This window comes from Epargyreus clarus, unplaced genomic scaffold (assembly GCF_041222505.1).
Source record: "Epargyreus clarus isolate Ecla_fem2 unplaced genomic scaffold, WU_Ecla_fem_2.2 ptg000021l, whole genome shotgun sequence".
NCBI classification, from domain to species: Eukaryota; Metazoa; Arthropoda; class Insecta; order Lepidoptera; family Hesperiidae; genus Epargyreus; species Epargyreus clarus.
In genome coordinates this window covers 10,246,140-10,270,941 of record NW_027332228.1, presented here as the reverse complement: position 1 = coordinate 10,270,941, position 24,802 = coordinate 10,246,140, and the positions used below count along the sequence as shown (strand labels likewise).

Genomic DNA, 24,802 nt, shown 5'->3' with positions numbered 1-24,802 from the left:
GTTTTGTTTAGATCAGCGTTTCATAAAATAAACAGCGTTTAATAAAATAAACAGCGAAAAAAACGCAATCCCAAATATCATTTTTTTACAGGAGAGCCAAAACAAAATTTGTAAAAACAATTTATGTATGTTTCCTTTTTTTATAGATTAATGATAGTGTTATACATCATTGGATGCATCTTTTTTAATTTTTTAAAATACAGTGTGCTTAGATCACATTTTTCTACTAAAACTAATTTGCTGATTTTTCGTTTTGCGACCCTTTTGCATTTAAAGAGTGATTTATGTATGGTCCAGAGATGACACCGCGGACCCCCATACATATACTCGCGGACCCCCAGGGGTCCGCGGACCACAGGTTGGGAAACGCGGGTTTAGATCAAAATAAAATAAGCATCTAGACTTGTACTCTATTGAAATGTTTCATTTAGGTTGCAATCGTCAGAGGACTCAATTTTATTCTTTGGAACAAAAAACACAAATATGAAGCAAAAAATGCATACTAACGCCTTATTATCGCTCGCTACAAAAATATTCACTTAGCAGGATTCTCTGACGAGCACAGCGGTAAGGCGTCCCCAGATCCCAATAGAAGCATTGTTAGAGGAAGTATCCCCTTACAGTCTTTGTCTGGGATGCGGTAGCTCGTGACAGGATGCACCTAGCTAATTGTCCCGGTGCCTTCGCGTGGAACAACTGTTTGCCTTAAATAGGTATTCCCGCTGGAGAAACATCAGTCTCATCTCTGTTGTGTTCGTTACTCAGTAACTAACTGCAAACCACGGTTTAGTATCAGTGCGTGTTCAAATCCTGGTTTAGTTTACGCGGTGATGTTACCCTACTCTTCATTTGTGACGTCTCCGATCGGCTTGTGTTTGGGATTTACAAGGATATTTATTACCATCCGAAATATTGATTTAATCGACATTTTTACTAAAACAACTATTTTGGGAACTATAGGAGGAGACCCGTGCCCAACAGTGGGACAGTAATGGGTTTGTTGATGAGCTATTTTCAATAGAGTTACTTCATAATTTGTGATATCTATAGAGTTCAATAAATAACAATAACAATATAACCACGTCTATTTATATAAATTGTTATAAAAATCAATATTGCTTTAAATACTGTTCGCTTACGCTGTTTTCTCATTATTCACAACGTAATATGGAACATAATCAAATGGAAAGACAATTCTCAATTTAGTAGTTACAATTAGTAGCAATCAAATCAACTAAACTGAATATTTTATCAACTAAACTGCCACCCTCCAAACTCCAGTAAAAACCATTATTTCAACAAAGAATATGGGTTCGGTGGAACTATATCTTCCCAGTCGGCGTACATAAAGAGTGAATAGTCGCCGGCTAGGGATAATATTTACTCCGTATTACTTGTACTATTCCGGACAATGTCCTACATAGCTTGCGCCTTATTCTCATCTCTGACTTTAGTTACGTAAATTCACTGAACAATACTTAGACGTTCTACAAAAGTAGTTAATAATCGCGTTAAAACAGCAGACATGAAATACGCATATAGGTCGCTGGCAATTGTTCTAGAAATGCTTACTAGTTAAGTGTATCTTTTTACCAGCCAGTATTTGCATTATGCCTACCATATTTACACGGTAACTTACGTGCAGAAATTCTCAAAAGAAGGAGTAAAATGTATGTAACGTTCGTATTTATTATCTAAGTGTAAAGCAAGTAGTGTAAGTATTACCTATTTGCAAAATTATTATGTCAAATTAAAATAAGTCTTTTATCTTCTTAACTCAACGATCTTTTTATTCAGATAAGGTTCATTCTTTTACTACTAAGACGCTCATGAATATCATTCCCTTCTACATTGCCTTTAAATTTAAAAATTCAAGATAGGGGCTGAATTGAATACAACATTTTCAATGAATACGTAACGCGATTGTTCCAGCCTTAGCACATTGCTACGCAGGCATTACCTATGCTTATGTATTCTAATCTTCTGTATACAGTGTATTGATCATATAGGTAATCATATTTCAGCCCCGCCCATCGTAGGAGCAAGATATTTACACGTTATTTCCGAATAAACAGAAATGTTACTTGAACGTAGTTAATGTGGGGGTTTTAATTTTTTATTCAAGCATACGGCCTTTGAGCGCCAGTGACCGCTGAAATTTAATTAATACCTGTCCGTGTAAGGCGGACAATTTGTTTTCATAATTTAGTATGTATTATTTAGCGAGCGCTGAGTTCGCGAGGGTGGAACGTGGCGGGCGGCGATCGATACGCCGGACAGGTTAGGCTAGGCTCCACGTAAATAATGAAAGCGTTCAACGTATGACTTTTCGGGATTGGGAATATCGGGGCAGTGATTTGTAGAAGAACCAATAGCACTCACGTGGCAATAAATCACTCTCTACAGTCGATCCGACCAACGCCCTTTTCTCTCGAAGCACGTGTTTCGTAGTTGTTTATGTGGCAGATTTTGATTTCATTCGCAAATGTCTGTTTGTATAACGAAAAGTACGCACCTTTCAATAGTTCAATATAAGGGTCAATCACCTGAGAGTCTTCAACACTAGATTCAATTAAGATTCTTCGTAGAATACAAGAAAATGTTACGCACTTTTTCGATTTGGGTTTATTAGGCGAACAGTAAAGCCGGCACGCATTTCAATTCATTTTGCTCATTCACTCTTATACGATTGAAAGCAATCGGTAGTGCCGAACGTGCCGAGCCGAGAATGTGCGTAGCACGACTAAAAGGGGAGGTATGAATTCAATTACCCGCTAAGGTAGAATATAATTTTATCAAAGTGAAGTCTTCACTGGCGGCGGCGGAAGACTACGCCTACATCCGGTTCACATTAAAATGTCGAAAATGTATTGGAATTATTTCCTTAAGGTATATTGATGTATAAATTATGCGTTAGGCTTCGCTGGGACTGAAGATCGATGGAAATGGAAAGAAGATAGAGTTCTGAAGAAAGAAGCAATAGAGCCATGTTTTGACAACTGCATTCGAGTGTGTGGGTAGAGTGTATAATTCTCTAGCACCATTCGAATTCAGTGCTTGAACGTGGACGATCTGCAGTTGAATAGCGGGTAATCATCGCCCGCCTCATCTCGCGCCATCTGTTGTGAATACTAAAATGATATAGACCTAGAACTAGTATATAAGTAGTACATATATCATTAGATATTAACATATTTTGTTCCGATGCTGCCAATTATTGTAAACTTTGGATTACGTTTATCTAAGTATTTGCAATGTTATATTCTATTTTAATGTAGATCTATAATTATTTTAATACATATATGTTTTATGACAAGTATGCACCTATTAATAAAAGCTTAAGTAAGGTTGATAGCGTTACAAATGCGCATATCTATAACAAATCTTTAAAATTGTTAACCTACGAAAAATAAATGTAAAAGTTATCAATTCTATCGGTGCCTGTTACTGAAATAACATAAAATTATTTCACTCAAATCAGTTGAAGAATGTCGTAACATTTACTTTATTTTAAAGCTAAGCTACGGGGCTACGGCTACGGCTTCTAACTCATTCAGGTGCCGAAAATAGAAACAAACTTGGCCTTTTCACATTTGTTTCAGTGGGACGTTTTATAATTATGATTACCTGCCTATTATTATTAGTAGAAAGTTTTAGGTATATTTCATTTTGTATTTAAGCGTAATTATGTTGCTAATAAATAAGTTTATTATAATATGTATTTTTATTGATTAGTAAAGCTTAAAGAAGTTACAAATTACATGATTGTTTATACTGCGTTTTACTTCCTTTTGGTGTTAATTTTTTTTGCTCGATACAATGATATTATACTAAGAAACAGATTAGATTCATTTAAAAAAAAAGTTTTGTTTTCTATTTTATGCAACGCTTACGCATAACCAATTTAATTCAACTATACCAAAAATGTTACCTTAATAAGAGCAAATGGTACTTACCTAATAAAGTTCACCTGAATCTGCTGTGTATGGATTTTCTGACTTCGTACCTTTTATTTTTTTTTTATTGACGAGGGGGAAACCTTCAAAAGGTACCCTATGCCGTGGGAGCGGCACAGGGTTCTTACTTCGTCCCTAGACTACTTTCAACATGGAAAAGAATCCTACATCACATTCACCAGGTACGAGTAGGAAAGAGTTGATAATCTTCATACACTTGAAAATGTGTAATATTATGAATTATGAACACTATAGATACCCGTAAATATATTATGCACAGCATAAACATTTATTTAACCAGCATTTGCTATCGACTTTAAGTAGGTTTATATTAAAGGGTATATTCAAAAAGTGTTTATGAACAAGCTTTTTCTTATTTCTCTCATCAAAAACCTTTCACTTGATACCCATATAATGAAAGTGAATAAATAAATATTGCCGGTCATCTTGAATTTATTTATTATAGCCCGCGCCAAACTGCTAGTCCGCTCTGAAGTTGTTGCGAGCAGATGTAGTCATACAATTTGCTATGGCGACGCGATTCATTTTTATATTCAGAGCGGACTAGCAGTGTTACGCGGACTATACCTACGTCACATTTTTCATATGTATTCTTCTCAGAAAATACTTTTACTTAATATCAATAATATGGTAGCAAATATCATAATTATTTGTCATTTGGAGCCATCCGCCATACTGGATTTAAAATTACATCACAAAATTAATCACGATTTGTCATTCCAACCAACAAATATGAAAAAAGTAAGTTAATTGGTTAAATGGTTTACAATTCAGTAGCAAGTTTTGTCCTCACAGACATACAAACTAACAGATCAAGTTAAATAAAAGCTCGTTATATGGAAAGCTCCGAAGCATGTAGATTTCTCTAATAATTGTGTTTTCGTTTACCGGTGAAATAAGTGCTTTATGTTATAATTATTTTCTCATATAGGTACACGTAATAGATACTCGTACATCATTTCGAAATATTAACTATCTAAGTAAATTCGTACAAAATTTGGAAAATTATGATATTAATGTTTATTGTATGAAAATTGTGTAAAATCAGTGTTATGTAGTTAATAAATGAAACAAGATATACAGATTTGTGTTTTATTTACCTTAATAACATCTATTCCAGTAATAATAGTGCATAAATAGAAAACCATTATTTACAACGTGCTACACATATAGACATAGGATTAGTCATTACAAGTCGTCCGGTATGATCCGGTAAAAATCTTGAAAGACAAATAAATATAAACGAAAAAGTATTGTACTAAATCGCATCAAAATATGGATATGCTTAGTACTAAGTATTACAATCCGCAATTATCCCTTAAATGTTGACAGGCGATTAAATATACATGAATAAATATTGTACTCATTCGCATCAATTTATAAACAATATAAGTATGATCCGGTAGAGAAAGCAAATAAATGTTCCTAAATAAGTTTTATTCTTATTCACACAATCTGATCAATTATATAGACTTACAGGCAATATCATATAGCAAATACTTATTTGGTACCCTAGGAATATTAATTTTAGAAATAACAAATAAGGGATGAAATAATTTTCAGTTTCATTTCAAAAGTACTTTAAATTATAAGTTGGTATGCCTATAGTATATATAAATGACGTTCATGAGTGTTTTTAACATATAGTAATACATATAGTAATTACATAAGGTTCACATGTTGCTGTAATCGAACTATTTTATTAATTATGATTCACAACCAAAAAGGTGAATATAAAATATAGGCCAATATATTACAGGTTAATATGATTACATTACTATCAATGTAAGTATTACTTCAACTAAGTCTGCAGTCGAAGTATTGAAAAAATGTGTGTCCAATGTCTCATTAAACTTTAAAAATTCAAGTCACATAAAATACCATATCGGATATCTACTCACACTTCTCCGATATCTACAATAATATACATTTTCTCTGTTAAGTGTGGTGTGACGCTACCGTTAATCACGTATTATCAACATCAAACCCATCATTCCACTGCTGGGCACGGGTTACTCCCAGAGTACCAAGGTTTTTAAACCAATAGTCATTGTCCAAGTGCGGATTAGTAAATTTAAAACATTTTGAACTTTATATAATTTACGGGCATGCAAGTTTCTTTTCGATTGACATGTAAGGTTTCACCGTTAACTTAAGTGAGGGTTAATCGCTAAGAATTAACTTTGGACCCATGCGAGGTACCCATCTGTAACCTCTAAGGTAACACTACAATTCGCGCCATAGATATTTTTTTCACAACATCGAATTTAATATAAAGAATAAAATAATTTCTTAAATTAGAACTGCAAGCGAGCATTGCTACATATTGGTGATTACGAATTAGATGTTAGAATTATTAAAATAAATTGAGACATTTTCAAATTTTAGTTCCACAAGAATACAATATAGGTTATATTGTAGAGATTACAGCGTTTTTAAATGTATATGACATACTAATTTGCACTTGGCCAAAACGTTTCTCATTTAAAGTGGAGATTCCAGCTCATAAAACTTGGTAATGGTTTGATGACGAATTTGCCCTTTCGGCAATTAATGTAATGAACTGCAATCGCCAATTCATCTTGGTAATCATTCGATGGATTAATATTCATTGATTGTTTGACTCATTTTGGATAGTTACACTAAATATTTCAACTCTGGCACATTACTATATGCCTAGTAATGAAATCGTTATAAGTAATGATTCTTCTTTTATTTCTTAATAATTTTATCAAACAATCAGCCACTCAAACATTTGGTTCATTAAATGTATCAAGTCTTGCGATTAAAATATATAAACAGAAATCACAAATAGAGAACAATTTATTATTTTCGAACTTAGTTTTATTTATAACTATGCCCTTATCTTAACCAAATTACAACTTACATTCTAAACACTTCAAAAGGAACATAACTCAGAATGAGAATCGATACGTACAATACATACAAATAAAGTGAACATTTATTCAAAATTTCCCATCAATAAATCTATTATTTACAAGGCTTATTAAATTACTTATTATTAAATCTACATACATAATAGTGAATTGTGCAAAAGCGCATAAATTGAGGTAATAACTTATAGTGTGTACTGGTGACTAATAATTGACTACATCGAAGAGAAATCTCTTAAAAACCGAACAAGGTAACAGAATTGTCATGGATTTACGTCGAAACAACGAGGCGTTTTAATAATTCAGTGTTGCCAACTCCATCGACTGTTTTTCCCCTAAAATTAGAAATAAACTTAAAGTCGACCCAATATCCCCAAAAAATGGGTAAGAAAATGTTCATTACTAATTGAAAACTGTGTATTTGACGTTAAATTTTCTCACTGTTAAATTATTCTTAATATACTGTTTTGAATCTACACCCCTTCAAATCAATTCTACTGAACAACAGCTTTAGATTGTAATATTATAATTAAAAATATATTTTTGGTAATTTTATCATACATTTTTGATGTAAATATCCCTTAAGTAACAATCAAACAACCACTAATTTTACCTCAAAAAGGGAGAAAGCCATTAAGTTGGCTTCACTGAACCGCCCTAATAAATTAGCGTCCTTTACGTTAAACAAGTGAGAATTTATCGACACTCCAGTTGGATTCATGAAATGCCTCGTAAATTTAACAAGGCCGTAAACCGAACCGCCTAGTGGTGAATTGCTCATTAAATAACGACTCCGCTCCTTGAAATTATTTTCGTCTGATCTTTCGGTTTCGGTTCGTCTGTGAGATTGATTTTTGACGATTGTATCTTCTTCCATGTGTCTCCTAGCGCCTTGCTGAAGTGGTCATCCACGCCTCCCTTAGCTTGGGCCTTTTCGTTATCTTTTAGCCGCGATGTCTGTATTTGCCGCCAGGTGTCACCGAGTGCTTTGGCGAAATGATCGTCGACGGAGACACTAGCGTCATCTACTTCCATCGCGATGATCTTGGCCGGTTTCGGCGGTTCCTCAGCCTTGAATTGTATGGGGCTGCTCGCCCGGTCCTTTGTGTTTGGTTTGGGACCGGGTGCAACAGCTTCTGGGGTGGAATTCTTCTTGAATAAGTTCATGTAGTCGTCGCCGAGTGAGCGTCGGAAATGCTCGTCTATCACGGGGTCACACATCGACATTGAACCTAGAATAGCAGAAAAATTACATGCTCAGATATGAACTTTTATTTATTTGAACCTTATTGCTATATTTTTTACTAAAAGTGTTTTTAAGCTATAACGGCATGATATTGCGACAATACACTCAAATGAAAAACATAATACTAAAAGTAATTGAATCCTTAGAGGTCCTTAGGGCTACAAGCGTCATCTACTTTCGCAGTGTTCCGGTTTTAAGATTTAAAATAATGGGCTGTTTTTCTGAGATTACCCCATATGAGTGTGGTAGGGAAATAACTTCTTAGAACTTCTGTCTTTTTAGAGAACTGTCAGTCATTTAGGATTCGTTACGTTTTGCTACTCCATCGCACAGTATTTAAGGTATACCTAATTACATTACGCAACATGTCAACATGCTATGGAGAGAAGCATTCTTTACCTAAGAAAAAGTGATAGTTAGGAATATCGATATAAGAGAAACCAAACTTACAGATATTTTGCAAAGGATAGACCTACTAAAATGGAAATGGACTGGCCATTTGATGCGCTCTAAAGAGGATAAGTGGAGCCAGGAAATCACAGATTGATACCCCAGATATTCCAAAAGAAGTAGAGGTAAGCAACATTGCAGACGGTAAGATGAAATTAGAAAGACAGCGGGACTGGAGGATGGGTACTGGAGGAGAGTCACAAGAGACAAGGCTCAGTGGAAAGAGTTAGAGGGGGCCTTAGCCAGGAGGCAAACTGAATTAAGAGACCTTAGTTAAGAGGTTATTATGTTAATTATTTTATTTTTATTGTGTTTATTTTTAAATAAAAACATAATGTAAAACCTTTTGTTTATTAGTGTATGTATATCCTCAATAATAAAAGCTATTTTACTATTGTGTTTATATTTTTTTTTTTTAAATAAAAAAAATATAAAACCTTTCGTTATATTAGTGTATGTATATCCTCTGTAATAAAGGCTATTTTACTTTTATTTTATTTATTAGTTATATTATGAAAGGGTATGTTACTTACCAGGCGGCGTGTCGTTGGTCTTGATGACGGAGGGCCGGTTGTAGGGCGGCGGCGGCCGCGCGCGTAACCTCATGTCGATGGGTGCCTCGTGTCTCGCGCCCGGGTACTCCGGCGGCGCTGTACACACACCAATATTGGTAAATTGTACGTGGCAGTTACTTTATTATACATCCGTGCATCTGTACGCAAGGGATAAAAACAGAATTCTATCACTTATCAAGATTTTTTGTTTTTTTTTTCTTTTTTTTATAATATAGGAGTAGCAGACGAGCATGCAGTCCACCTGATGGTAAGTGGCTACTGCCGCCCGTGGACATCTGTAATCAACCCCAGATAGGATTAGATCTTCCTACCTGAGATCGGCGACAGATACGCCGCTACCCCTGAGGACTAAGATGGAACGCCTCGGAAAAGCCTGTCTCCCTTACCACACCCTTCAAACCGGAACACAGCAGCGCCCAACACTGCTGTTATTAGGTAGAAATAGTATGGCGGTGGTGCCGCCGGAGTCGAACCACAAAGGGTTCTCCCACCTTCAAAGTTATTCCTGTCTCCCTCTAGCGGCTTAAGGGGGGAGGCGGAAGGGGCGGTGCGCCCTGGGCCACCATCGAAATCATACATGTATGCTAATTCTCCATGTAATTCTCGCTACTTAGCACAATTGACTTAGTCATTAATTTTTATACCGTTTAATTGTAGCTCAGAGATCTAGGAATTATGATTCAAATCGTTTAAATTATCTTTAGTTAAAACCTAATTGGTTAGACCGCTTTAAAAAATAAACCTTTAAATAGGAATATTTTAGTGTTAGTGTTAGTTTTTACTTAAATACATACGAGTACCTTAAATGATCTGAGGTGACCATTGGCTCCGTATTAAGACATTCTTATCTTTAACAAACGTATGTTATTCGCAAATTAGACTACTTTAATTTTACAAAAAAAAACATATAAGGCTTAGATCTCATGCAGCGGTTTTTATCCGTCTCTGCACGCAGATCCCAGATCCGCAACTCATATAGAATTAAGAAAACGTGGATAAAAATCCGTAAAATTTGCAATTTTATGGTGCGGCTGTAGCATTTATCTAGGAGTTCCTGTGCCTCAGGCAACAATCACAATATTCAGTAATTAAGAAGGCATTGGCAACTGATATTCACCTCTGCTGATGTGCGAGAGCGTCGCGTCGTCGGTCTCGTCCGAGAGCTCGCCGTCGCTGTGCGGCTGCGCGCGCGCCACCGGCGGCGCGACGCGGCGCTCGTTGAACGACTGCGACCGGAGCGCCATCTTGCCGTTCTCTCTGCAACATTCCAATATTTTGTTTATTTATAATATACTAGCTGACCCGGCAAACTTTGTACGGCCTCAAAATCTATTTATCAAATATATTTCATATAAAATATAGCCTAGGTTACTCGTAGATAATGTAGCTTTTGAATGGTGAAAGAATTTTTAAAATCGGTCCAGTAGTTTTTGAGCCTATTCATTACAACCAAACAAACAAAGATTTCCTCTTTATAATATTAGTGTAGACAATATTAAAATTAATAAATATATCACGTATTCATTATAAATATTATCATTTTATTTTATTCATTTTTGGCTATTACTTTAATTTTGAGTAACAAATATCATAAATTCTATTAAGCTGTGGATGTAGTAAATATATGAATAATAAATAGGCTCGACTTGGCGGAGGCACTGCCATGCCTCCAGATTTTGTACAGGTTATCTAAAAAAAAAATTGATTAACATTTGACTAAGCTGTGCATTGTTTTGAGGCCAGTAATAAAGAAAGAAAAAATAGAAAAAATATATAGTAAAGTACAGTCCGCGTAAAACTGCTAGTCCGCTCTGAATATAGAAATGAATCGCGTCGCCAGAGCAAATTGAGCAAAATACTTACATACATAAAATAATGAATGTAGAGTCACAACTATATCCATTCTTTAATGTACATTGATTTAATGTACATTATTTTTACTCGTAAATTGCTTGGTTAATTAAAGTGTTAATACTAATTATTATAATTTTTACTCTTGGCAGTTGATAGATGACTTGTAATCTTGCGAGTAATAGGGAACCTAAATCTTGTTTGTTGTAACGGAATATTTTTATATCTAGATTCTAGTGCATATTAAATAATATATCTAATGGCACATCAAAATATTATTATCTATAGCATAATTGATTTTACATACTTTCAAGAAAATTAATTAGATTATCCCTACTTCTGCCTTATAAAAACTGGTTTGAAGAGTGAAGCAAGGGACAAGTGCTTATGGGTAGCAAAGTAGCAACGCATGTGTGACGGACCTCAGGTCCTATCTGGAGTAGATTATATATGGACTGTAAAGCCGATCACACACCCGTTCCTCAGGACTAAGATGGTCACCTGAGTATGTAAGTCAATAGACAGTTGCTTGGACCAAAGCTACGAAGCGATGACTGATTACTTGTATACTTGAGACAGACTTTTCCGAGGCGTTCCAGCTTAGTCCTCAGGGGTAGCGGCGCATCTGTGGCCGACCTCAGGTAGGAATATCTAATCCTATCTGGGGTTGGTTACAGATGTCCATGGGCGGCAGTAGCCACTTACCGTCAGGTGGACTGCTCGTCTGCTACTCTTATATTATAAAAAAAAAACTTACTTGGGCCTGTACTCAGGAAGGCGGGTAGATCGTCTCTCTCTGCGCCACTTGCCCGTCAACTCCTTCAGCTGGGGAGTCCGAGGCGCCTCCGGAGACAGCGTGCGATCACCTTCCGACTCGCCGCTAGATGCCGTACTTGGCGTTTCTGTAAAAAAATAAGAACCTCTTTAAATGATAGAACAGTGTATTTAAAAAATATTTAATTATATCGGAAAAAGCATATTATTTATTTATTTATGTTATTTACTATAACGACGCCATTTATACTGATTTGGGTACGTATTCCGTGAGCAGAAATAAGGACAACATGATAGGATTAGATTAATATAACGTAATTTATGAAATTACCAATTAAATGTCCTTTTAACAAATTTGCCGCCTGTACCTATCTATATTAACATGTCTATAATGAAAACAAAAAAAGACTATTATCTTTTGTACCTCCTATACAATTGATATTTAATATCCTAATGAGAAAATAATATGGGAAGCTTATATAGAAATGATAAAAATTCAGTATGTTGTTAAAAAAATATTTAATCTAATGCCATAGACCAAAATAGCATACCATACAACTTGTTTATCTCATTGTCTATGGTTTATCCGGGAATGAGTTTATATTTCATATCCGAAAAGTGCCGGCGAAATCAATAGCAAAAGTATGTAAACATATTAAAATAGTAGTAGAATATTAGTTTAAATACCTTACAAGACGATTTGACTTTTCTATACTATAATATAAAGAGGAAAACTTTGTTTGTTTGTTTGATTGTAATGAATAGGCTCAAAAACTACTACCGATTTTAAAAAATCTTTCACCATTCGAAAGCTCCATTATCTACGAGTAACATAGGCTATATTTTATATGAAATATATTTGATAAATTGATTTTGAGGCGGTACAAAGTTTGCCGGGTCAGCTAGTATTAAATAAGTTCAAAACCTCATATCCTGTTAAATAGAGCATATGTGTATAATAGTGTTTATCTTTGTTAATTTGTAGTATTATGTACTTAATTAATATTGAAATGCAAATGAAATCTACATGCGGTTAATTTGTGCGATAATTTTAAATATTTAAATAGTAATTTGATTGTAAATATTTTTTTTGTCAAACCTAAAAACATAGTAGTGGGAAATGCAAATGCAGCTTGCATATATTTATTACAAGGGAACTGCCACGCGATGTTCCGCCTGCATGCATCCCTGATTACCGTTTTTTGTTTATTACGAAGAAACTCTAAACATTTTCGAGTAAAAAAATATCTTAAACATATCTTATGACAGTTACAGAGTTTGAGTCCCGCCAAAATAGGTTAAACAGTTTTCATTCGTTTTAGATATAAAAACAAGAATAAAATAAAAAAAAATTGAGTTTTCATATGTTAGCGATGATATTTCAGATGCAGGCAAATTTACATATTTCGAAATGACAAACAAATACTTAAATTTTATATATTCAATTGTAACGAACCTTTTTGGGGAGAGGCTACCCAAGGTTGCCATAGAGGCACATTAAACTTAGGTGACTGAGGAGGATCCATGGATAGCAAGTGTAGATTATCTAATGAAGTCCGTGCCAAAAGAAGTAAATAATGCGGAAGTTCCATCATCACAACGGTAGCACATAGAAACACTGAGCACTTGGATTTAAAAGTTAACACAGTCCCATTTTCACAAAGCACTTCCTCGTAGATTTTTAAAATTCAAAATCCAGATCACGAATGATTGACGGAAAAATCGCGTCGCATCTTATGAATCCACAAAATCCATGTTTTAGCAAATCTGAGAGTGATACACAACGCATTGGCGTCCAGGCACAGGTAACACTGAAGGTCGACTGAATAAAAAACGAACTGGAAGAGATTACATTGGAATAAATAAATGAGATGAACAAAAAATAAGCCGAAAGGAAAAAGAGCATCATGGTACATCCACGCGGCCGGACGTTGCGGCGCTTCCTTCGAACCTCGGGCACAGGGTGGTCCAAATCGAAACGCGATATCACTTATGTCAGCACCAAAGATGCTGATGTTTGGATGTAAAGAAAACATGTATCATAACTAGATTAAATCACTATTCTTAAATTATTAAAGTAAGTTTGACAGAACATTCTTTGGAATTTAATGCCTATTATCTAAATAATCAGAAACATGTAGGAAATGTAGACTGCAAGTTCGTACGTATTTGTGAGATACGCTATAATCTGTAAACATTCCACAGATAAAAACAGTTATTAGGGTCAAGTACCATTTTTGAACAAACTATGTTTTAAGCACTATAATGGCTATTTGCTTAATACATAAATCTATATTGGTACATCTTATACTACAGTTACTTTTTTACACCCGAATCAGCCACAACGCTAACTACTCATTTTTTATTTAAAAAGTTTTATTGGTAAACAATGCTAATATATAATAACAAACAATGTTCAAAACAATTTCAAATTATGCAAAGATATCCTTAACTACCACACTCTACCAATAAAAAAGGACGCCACAATTGTGTCACAATAAACACGAGGCGATGACTGACAAAAACGAATAACAATACATAATCACAGAATTATGATAGCAGCAACGACACATTGAATTTTGAAGAAGCAGCTTGCCATCACAATGTGTCAGATCATGTTACCAAAGCATTGTTTTATACTTGGAAATGTGCTGATAAGTATTATCGAGAGCACGATCGTCTTTTGGCCTCATTTTTGGCACACAAAGGAAACGATGACCTATCAACATTTTAATGTTACGGGAAATACCCAAGCAAGATAATTTATAAATATTGTTTAAATGATTACTACATCCGAGCTACATACCAAACAATGATTAAATACAGAAATTAGCAAACAAACTCAAAGTATTATCTGCTTTCGTGTTTTTTGATCGAGGTCGTCGATTTTCTAAAGCACAAAGCCATGCATTAATCATGAGATGTATACGAGTACATAATGTGTTGAATTGTATTAAAATCTATTGTCGACTGACGGGTCACGTTACATTTACATTTCGTTTAAATGTATCTTTACTTAGACCTCAGTTTAAAGATATGAACATCCTGTATACGAATACATCAACCTGTTCGGTCCATTCATGAAAGTGCGTGAGCGCAGGGCGCGGGGATTAATGAACCCTCTTCACTCCTCACCCTTCCTTCACCTTTACAACCTGTGTCTTCTAAGACCTTACAAAATTCATCTGTATACCAACGCTGTAAAGGATTCTATTACCTTGCATTTCAAATGCATTCCTAACTTAGCCACAATGGTAAAAATTGGATTCTGTTACCTGTGTCTCAAAGTTGAGAATTATTATCGAGGGTTGCAACTGATTGGTTTTAAAATTACGGTGGTTGTATCCTTGGAAGGTTGTGTTTTATTTTGGTTTAGCGGGGGGGTGGGAGCGGGGGTGCGCTGTGAGAAGTTGCCGCGTTCTGTACCACCGTATAGGCATTAGCTTTTTTATTGTCTAATAGATTGGAGGCAAAGGCCTGCCGACAGGTAGACAAACCTTGGCGCCGCTAGTTTAATTACAGTCTGGTTCGCTTCCATACTATATTGACTAAAAATGAACTATTTATAATCATTAGGGATAAATTAAACTGATCCTAGAAAAATATAATAATTTCGAAAATTTATCGCATAAAATCAATTCCCAGAATCACTCTTTATTTTTATAAATTGTAATAAAAAATTAAAATTACGATCACATTTTTCTATTATGCTTTTGATATCAAAACGCTACTCACAGTTGAGACAGCAATCTCCAAGCGAAGTCATCACTTGCCTATCTAAAGTTGGATCTATCTCCCGAGCTTTTTCTACCATAACCCATGGAGTGTAATTAACACTCGTGTTCTTATTGTGCCATCGTTTATTTGTGGCGGTCATTGAAGCGGATCGCTCGGCACTGTCTCTGCTACCTGTATCGTAATCGCTTGGACTGTCAAATAAATATTACTACGGCCAAACGGGAGGCATCTGTCGCCGAGGAAATCACGTACGATTAAACGCCTATTATTCTCTTATCGTCTAAGCAAGTATGTAGTCGTAAAGGCGTTTTATGTTTAACACTTCTAACAGTCGTAAAAAGTACTTTTTATACAACAATTCTCGACTTAAGCGAGGCGGAGAATAAAAAAGTTTCTTATAGTATTTGATGGAACACTGAAAGTATGTGATTGCCTACTAAACGGCTTAGATGCAAGTGTTAGTATCACAGACAATACCGCTAGAGAACAATGAATTGACGATAAGTTATTTTGAGTCGCAAAAATCTAACCAATCACCATCTGGTGGCCTGCAGGTGTCAGATTTTCTGATAAGTTGTACAAATACATGTTGCTATAGCGTCTACAAATATAATTATGAACCTACACACTCAGTAAAAAATTTAAGTGTCTATCCATTACGGTTTAAGAGATGGAGCTACGTGACAAACGGACAGACAACGGAGATTTAGTAATAGGGTCAAGTTTTTACCCTTTGGGTATGGAACCCTAAAAATGTAACAGAAGTTTATAACCTTAAATGCGACCCGATAAACACCTAGCTATTATATTTACATAAAGCACAATATTGTTTAGATATACAGACGTAATTATAACAGTTATTATTAACTGCATTATTGTACACTGAGTAATTAACGGAAACACCCAATACGCCATATGTACTCTACTACAACTACAAAAACAGAACTAAATATTCAATATTTCTCATAAAAATAAAAAATATCAAAATATAATTTTCCACTTAAATTTTAATACAGAATCTTTTATTCCCTTTTAGACGTGTTATAATAAAGGATATGTGTAATCCAGTAGGTGCGCATGCGTAGTGGCCGCGGGGCGCGCATCCGGCCTCGTTATGTTGCTCCAAAGGGGATGTTTACGAACACGCATATCGACTATCTAAAGAACCGTCATTTGCTAATTCATAGGATTATTTTTAAGCGAAACACCGGATACACTGCCTACTTTGAAACTTTGCCAACGACTATGCAAAATGCATGCGAGTAGGTAAGCATGTTGCATGGTTCTGGTGATGCGACCACCACGACACTAACGTTAGCGTCTTGGTTTAAGAGAGAATTTAATCCTCTTGGATCGTATCGCATCTGAATTTTACTCTAGCTCAGGCATGATAGAAGGTATTTTAGAGGCTTACCATTGCCATTTGGCTTTTTGGCGCCCCTTGCCAACTGGCACTTACGACTCCTCTCGCTCCTAGCCAAGAACCGGTGGTAAGTAAAGCTACCTTATTTGGATTTAGTGATAGAAGAAGACCATGGCATAGAAGTAATCATTTAATTTCAGGTGGACGTCCATGTGCGCCGATGGATATATATGTATAGTCAAACCCAAATGGGATTGAATTTCTCCTTAAAATTCGCCTTACATTCAGACTATTACCGCAAAATAAAAACTTTTTATTTTGCGCTATTACTTTTATATAACGACTAAGTTGGAACGCCTCGTGTAAGCAAACCTTATTAATTCAGTTAATCTGTGACCAAAGGCACTTAGTTTAATAAACTGCATACAAAATATAACTAGTCACGCCATTCTATCACAACCGTAAATTATTTACCTTTTTGTCAATTACCAATTGAATCCAATCGAAGTAGATCTATCGTTTAAAATACTTCTAATGTGGTAAAATGAAATTATTAATATTATTTTAGCTCTTCGTAGGGTAAAAACAGGTATAATCAGTTTTATACCTCCAATATAAGTATTTAAGTGAGAGGAATATTTCTCAATAAAAATAATATCCTTACTAATATTATAAATCCGAAAGTAACTCTGTCTGTCTGTCTGTCTGTCTGTCTGGTTGTCTCTTCTTCACGCCCAAACCACAGAACCGATTTTAATGAAAATTTGTATAAAGATAGTCTGAGAACCGAGAAAGGACATAGGATTGTTTTTATCCCGGAAATCCCACGGGAACTAGGGATGGCGATCTAAGGTCGATTAATCGGAGAATGGATCTTTTGGACCCAAAACATCTATTATTTTAATCGGTATTAGTAAGGATTGAATCGTAAACTATGCATTTGATCAAGTGATGATCTTAAGAAAAGTTGAAGGTACGAATTTTCAGTTTTATGTATGTTAGTATGTTATATTATTTTCTTTTTAACGCGGGCGAAGCCGCGGGCAAAAACTAGTAAACCTATATAAGGACATTAAAGTTAAGTGGCGCCTAAAACCATAGAAAAATAGAATGAAAGAATTAACAACAAAATATATACTTGATATTTAGATTACGAATGTTATAGGTATCTTGTCCAATCAGACAAGAATACAGACATTCTTGAAGGTGGTAGAAACCTTTGTGGTTCGACTCCGGCGGCACCACCGCCACACTTATTTCTACCTAATAACAGCAGTGTTAGGCGCTGCTGTGTTCCGGTTTGAAGGGTGTGGTAAGGGAGACAGACTTTTCCGAGGCGTTCCAGCTTAGTCCTCAGGGGTAGCGGCGCGTCTGTGGCCGACCGCAGGTAGGAATATCTAATCCTATCTGGGGTTGATTACAGATGTCCATGGGCGGCGGTAGCCACTTACCATCAGGAGGACTGCATGCTCGTCTGCTACTCTTATATTATAAAAAAAAAAGACAAAAATCAGATATTTAAAATTGTATATTTTTGCTGAGCTGGGGGATCGAATCCAGAACCCTTTCTACAATATACGAGTAACCATTTTGCCGCAGGGGTCGGCTGGGTAAACAACAATTCGGTTAGGGGGCGCATGCGTAGTCGACGCGGGCGACTCCCCGTTTCGGGGTAGAATGTCGAGGGGACGTTCTTATTATTAGGTTTATTGATTACTTTCGTTTGTAGGAGTCCTCCCTACTCCTACAAACTTGTTATTGAAATGTAGTTTGAACCTTATATAAAGTTACAAATCTCCTACAATGGTCAAAGAGACATATTTTAAGTAATGGTTATGTTTGCGGGATAACCTTATAAATAGGTAGTCTATTTGAATGGTTTAGAACCCATTGTGGTTCGAATCCGGAGGCACTCGCCACACCTATTTTCTGCCTTATAACAGCAATGTTCAAAGCTGTGACAAGGGCGGCATTCCTACTTCTCCGAGGCTTTCCAACTCATTCCTCAGGGGTTGCAAGGGTAGCATCTACGGCCGTCCCCAGGTAGGTATCTAATTTATCTGGGGTTGATTACAGATATCCATGGGCGGCAATTGCAACTTAGATGGCATGACTTGCTACTTCGATTAATGTTTCATTTTTCTTTTATATGCTGATACTGAATAATACAAAGAAAAGATACGCCAAATATACTTTACAGGTTATATTTTTCGCTAAAATCTAGAGTTTTATAAAATACCAAAGCCCGTGAGTGTTGCAAAAACGTAGGGAAGTTGTTATAATATATTCAGTGTATGCGCGTCGGTTCGCGTGAAGCCGGTAGCCGGTAGCCGGCCCTCATCAGTGGCTGCGGGCAGCAGTTATCCAACATTTAGTTAACAATATATTTTTTCAACTACCGAAGAGCCGCGAGGCGTTTTTAGCAACACGAAAGTAGTCTGCTACCATCGGATGTGCAATTATTATAATTTTACCATGAAAGTTTATTCCGGTCGTTTGCCAATTTGAAGATTAAATGATGGTTTTATACCGCTAAAATCATATCGATAATATGCACCACTCATATTCTGATATAAAAAGTGTTGCGTTCAGAATTCAATCATTACTTGCTTGTTTTGCCAACGAAATCATCGTGAATGATAACTCACGGAGCGTTTTATTTCCGCGCGTAGACGCGAAGTAGGTGCTTTAATACAAAACTCACGAGACCACACTTTTGTACGGTTACGTGAACACCGCAGCGTCACCCTTGTTGTTAAACAAGGGGTAATTATTTTCTACTACATGCAGAGCTATGCACCATCGAGGTGTTTAGGGTTGGAACCCCAAGTCCCATCGTCAACTTCCGTCAAAGACAAAATCCACCGCGCTAACCTGTGCGTACTGGTAGAGTTCGCACATTCTTGTAAACTTTTTAATAACTCACAATCTTTTTCAGGAGGAATTCCTTTATCGTTTTAGCATGTAATCATTATTTTTGTTATGCATATAACTGAAAAATCAGAGACTCGTGCCTGAGATTCGACACTCGGACCACTCGATTGAGAGCCCGAGTCTTTAACCACTAGGCTATCATTCATCACTGCAGTGTCATATCGTTTACTATTAATTAACTAGTAGCGGCCGACATCAACGAGGATCGTTCAATGAAACCATTCCAGGGCTGTTTACATAACAAACAGTGGTTACGGAAGGCGGATGCTTGAGCGAAAGTGCGGGAAGCGCGAACATTCCGCATTCCGTACCTACCTACTGCATCTACCTAGTACGATGCAGCACCACTCGTTTTTAATATATAATGGATGCAATTATGCATTCTTTACATATGCAGTAGATAAGAATTAAAATATTATTTTTATATTATGTGTTTACAGTACAGTACAGTTACAGTTCGAACAAACGCATACATTTAAATAGTTCGAAAAAATCGTATGATTTTTTTGTCAAATTCATATTGAAATGTATAATCTTAAAGTTCATTGCACTTTAAATAATTTATTGGAACAGAAATCGTATGCAAATTATGAATAACCCCCGTAATTAATAAGTTCAAATAATTTTTGCCTACGAAATTGTAAAATAAACACAATTACTTCGTACTAGAATTTTATAAACGTTTTGCAGGCTAAAATTAAATAGAATAGCGGTACTGAATAGCGTCCTTTAAAGTCCTTTGAGGTCAAATAACAAAATAAGAATTATATAAGAATCAACAATCTTAGAGATGAGAGCGCCACCTAGAGATTTTAGCGGTCATTAAAGCACATCACCGCCATCTACGAGAACATTGCAGAGATCTAGTTCCGAAACCACCCGGTAGGCGGCTCATGTTACTGCTTATATTATATGGAATACAAAAAATATATGAGTCTTATAATAAAAATAATGAGTAACTAAACCTCTTAATAACAATAAATAAATTCTCAAAGTAAATAATAACTTTAAATGATATTGAAATAATTATTACGTAATTATGTAAATTGCTTTAAAATATGTTTTGATCATTATTGTTTTAACGTATTTTATCGAAATTAATTTCATACTGATCTCGTCTTATTATAGACTTTCTTTGTTATAGACTTAATAACCTATGATATCTTACTTTATCCAAAAGTTGTCCATATAAATAAATATAATATAAGTGCCACAGATAAGTATTTCAAAATTTAATAATAAATAACATTGAAATAATTATTACATAATTATGTAAATTGCTTTAAAATGTGTTTTAATCATTATTTTTAACGTATTTTATCGAAATTAATTTCATACTGATCTCGTCTTAAATTACAGACTTTCTTTGTTAAAGACTTAATAACCTATGAATTATCTTAGTATACCCGATAGTTGTTCATATAAATGAATACAATATAAGTACCACAGATAAGTATTTCAAAATTACCTACCTCTAAGAATCTAGATGTGCATTTGCAAGTCAGTAACACTATTGCGTCAGGAGATAAGAATGTATGACGTAAAGAAGACTGGCTGTGCTCAGTTTTAAGACAATTTTTGCTTAATACTATGTATTAACAAAGGTTCTTTATTAACGTTGGCGATATGTGAAAATTTCGTAAATTATGAAAGATCTCGTACGTCATGAAATATAAGCTTTTGTCCTAATTCTGTGAAACTTGCGTATCATTTTTTAGAGGGTGTTAATTAATAAATATGACCTATTAGTAAAATAAATAATGAATTTAGTTCAGTTGGTCACCTGTTTGGCAAAACAGACTACATTCGAGAAGTAGCCACATTAGGAAATTCATAAAGAAGGAACGTCTTTGAAAGACAGCGAAATAAAATGATGTACATAGTTCTAGAAAGATATATAATACATGGAACAGAAAAAACAAGGTCTAATACGAGTTACAAAGTAAATTCTAGATATAGGACATTTTGACATTACGACGATGTAGCTTCGAAATGTGGACGCTATGGTATTTGTGAACGGATTAAGGTGGAACTTTTCTATCTGGTTATAGTACCTATCTAGGCTGCAATGACCGCATACCATCAGAAGGACTGGTTTGCACTCTTTTAATAGTATAAAAGTAATTAACGTAAGAAGTAGCAAAAGTGCACACTGTTACCTATCTACATCTAAAATTAATCTTAGATTTTCACCCACAGATCCACTAGTACTGCCCTGAGGTATTATCATACCGTTCAACGCATATTTACCATAGTAAAGCTTAACATTATTATTATTATAGGGAAGAAATAGTTTAAGCGGTGGTGCCTTTGTAATTGAACTATGAAGGCTTTTACCACCTTTAGTTACAAATATTTGGATACTATAACTATTACTTCTTACTTTACTTTTACACAGTTAAAAATTTACTATTTTGATGTTCATCTCAGGCTAGTCCCGAAGATTAAAATACTACCTACATGTACCTATTACTTGCACCTTGTATTTTTTTTATAATAAATGGAGTAGCAGACGAGCATGCAGTCCACCTGATGGTAAGTGGCTACTGCCGCCCATGGACATCTGTAATCAACCCCAGATAGGATTAGATATTAATACCTGAGGTCGGCCACTGATGCGCCGCTACCCCTGAGGACTAAGCTGGAATGCCTCGGAAAAGTATGTCTCCCTTACCACACCCTTCAAACTGAACACAGCAGCGCCTAACACTGCTGTTATTAGGTAGAAATAGGTGCGGCGGTGGTGCCGCCGAAGTCGAACCACAAAGGACTCTACCACCTTCAAACGCCATCTACATTGTGGAATAAACGAACATCTTCGTTTAGTCCACAAAAATGTAGCCACGACCATTAAACTCTTTAAACAATATCGGCTTACGTAAACGTAACCTCATCTCATCGGTTTCCTCGTCTGCCGCTAAATTAATAACAACATCGGTATGTGTGACGTTAGTAGGCCGAGTATTTGGCGCATGCCGATTATGTATCGAATGTGGCAATGTCATTACTGTACGACGTACGTAGGTACGTATCACTGAAGTATTTGTGTAGAGGCGTGGTGATACTTAATTGATATTGTAGTGGGCTCACTTTTTATATACGAGTAATAGAAGTAGCAAGCGTAGCGTCCACTGATAAGTGAATACTGCTGCCAGTGGATCTGTAAGAAATCCTAGATAGGATTGAATTAAGTCTTGAGGTCGGTCACAGATGCGTTGCTACCCGTTAGAGCTTAGTTGGATTACTTCTGATAAGTATGTCTCAATTATCACACCTTCAAATCAGAACACAGTTGCGCTTAACTCTGCTGTTATAGGAGTGGTACTACTGCCACCGGTGTCGAACCACAAGCGGTTCTAGCACCTTCAAATATGTGCAAATTAATAAATAAATTATTTTTTCTTATCTCGGAAACTAGATCACGATAAAATAAATATTATTGAAAATTAGATTTTTACATGAAACTTCGGACAGACGTATAATGTATGAACTGAATTTCGCATTGCTCTTTCTTTGAAACACAAGTAAAACAATTCGATGATTTTTCGAAGCCACGTATTACCTACCTACCTATATGGCTAGAATTATATTTTGTCACGGCTGCAACCGTTCAGGAAAACGTCTTGAGGGAACTCGACTGACATTGACAGTCATAATTTTCTCAAAGGTGTGCGAAAAATACCAATCCGCAAACTAACGTAGAGCAATGGCCTCGAATACGGAGAGGAGATTCGTATCCAGCTGAACAGTAATTGATGATGATTTCACAACTTGTCATAACGGCATTTTCAGTGAACTACTAACAGTGATAGACTATCACGTGAATTTTGGCCTCTCAAACTATGTCCTAGGATTCAAATCCCAGGCACGCACCTCTGAATTTCAATATCCAGTGTGTATAACAAATTAATTTTCACATGATTTATAGATGAAAGAAAATATCGTGAATTCTTGAGCAGGCCCAAGTCCTTTAAAAAATATTAAAGATGTAAAGTTTACACTTATCCAGTATAGACCCTATCATCCGTACTTCATCAACGTGGAGCACTACTATGGCCTAAACCTGGCCTATGACCTTATCGTAAAAGGAGGCCCGTTCGAAATAATATCGATGACGATGATGAAATTTGTACGCATCAAAAGAAAACAGTTTTCCCCACTTATCGGCCTAGCCTACAAGTCGACCTTAGTTATTGCATAACGAAATAGCACCATGTATATCGCCGTACGTGGTAGCCCTGACATGCTTCGTTGGGCCGCGACGCACCTTAGCTAAGAGTTTGGTCCTACGGGCGATTTGAAATTGACAATTTCTAGATACTTAATTAGACGCTTTCTACACACTATACTATAGCCCTACACTAGGACTCACTGTGTCGTGACATGGACACAAAGACGAATACACAAACCTAGACTTACAACAAATATCCAAATTTATAATTCAGATGCCAGTCTGGCCGGGAATCGAATCCGGTACACGTTGCACGAGACCGGTATGGCGATCTATCCACCGCAATTTTGTAGCGCCACTCCAGTTGGTTTAGTATAAATAGGTACATAGTAGCACCGCTATGTTTGCCGAAATGTTTGGTGAACCCTCAAATATGGCAAATACGTTGTACACACGAGAAATATCACAGGAGATCAATGATAAAGAAATATTTAATGAAATAAGCACGAGCATATTTTGTCCTAAGTCAAAGCCAAATCTTATTCTATGTTTTGGCACTAACTATTAAGCGAATACCTTTATAAATAAGAATCTGAAATACATAATTATACTTGCTTAAAAATATAAAGGAGGTTTCAGGTCTATGTTTTATATAGATATATCGATAAAAGTGAAAATACACAAAGCAAAAATGTGTACAAATCCTTATAAGTAACCCCGTGGAAGCGCTCCACGGTACGTAGCTTACGGTTTGTGACTATCGTGCTACCTGTAACTATTGCGTGTTACTTGAGTACCTATTCAAAAAAATACTAAAATAACCAGAACC

General features: G+C 35.8%; 1 protein-coding gene across 3 annotated transcripts in view; it reads right to left on the bottom strand.

Annotated features, from left to right (window-relative positions):
* Window positions 1-5,055: 5,055 nt before the first annotated feature.
* Window positions 5,056-24,802, bottom strand: part of Tgi (Tondu-domain-containing Growth Inhibitor) — a 51,881-nt gene continuing 32,134 nt past the window's right edge. For 2 of the 3 annotated variants that reach the window (XM_073084323.1, XM_073084324.1), the window contains exons 3-6: window positions 11,751-11,895; window positions 10,260-10,399; window positions 9,101-9,217; window positions 5,056-8,103 (exon numbers count right to left, since the gene is read on the bottom strand). In XM_073084323.1, the coding sequence (XP_072940424.1) occupies window positions 7,652-8,103; window positions 9,101-9,217; window positions 10,260-10,399; window positions 11,751-11,895 (854 nt within the window). In that variant the 3' untranslated portion in view covers window positions 5,056-7,651. Of the gene's footprint in view, window positions 8,104-9,100; window positions 9,218-10,259; window positions 10,400-11,750; window positions 11,896-13,223; window positions 13,576-24,802 lie in introns of those variants that run through there. The other variant, XM_073084322.1, reaches the window with a different exon arrangement.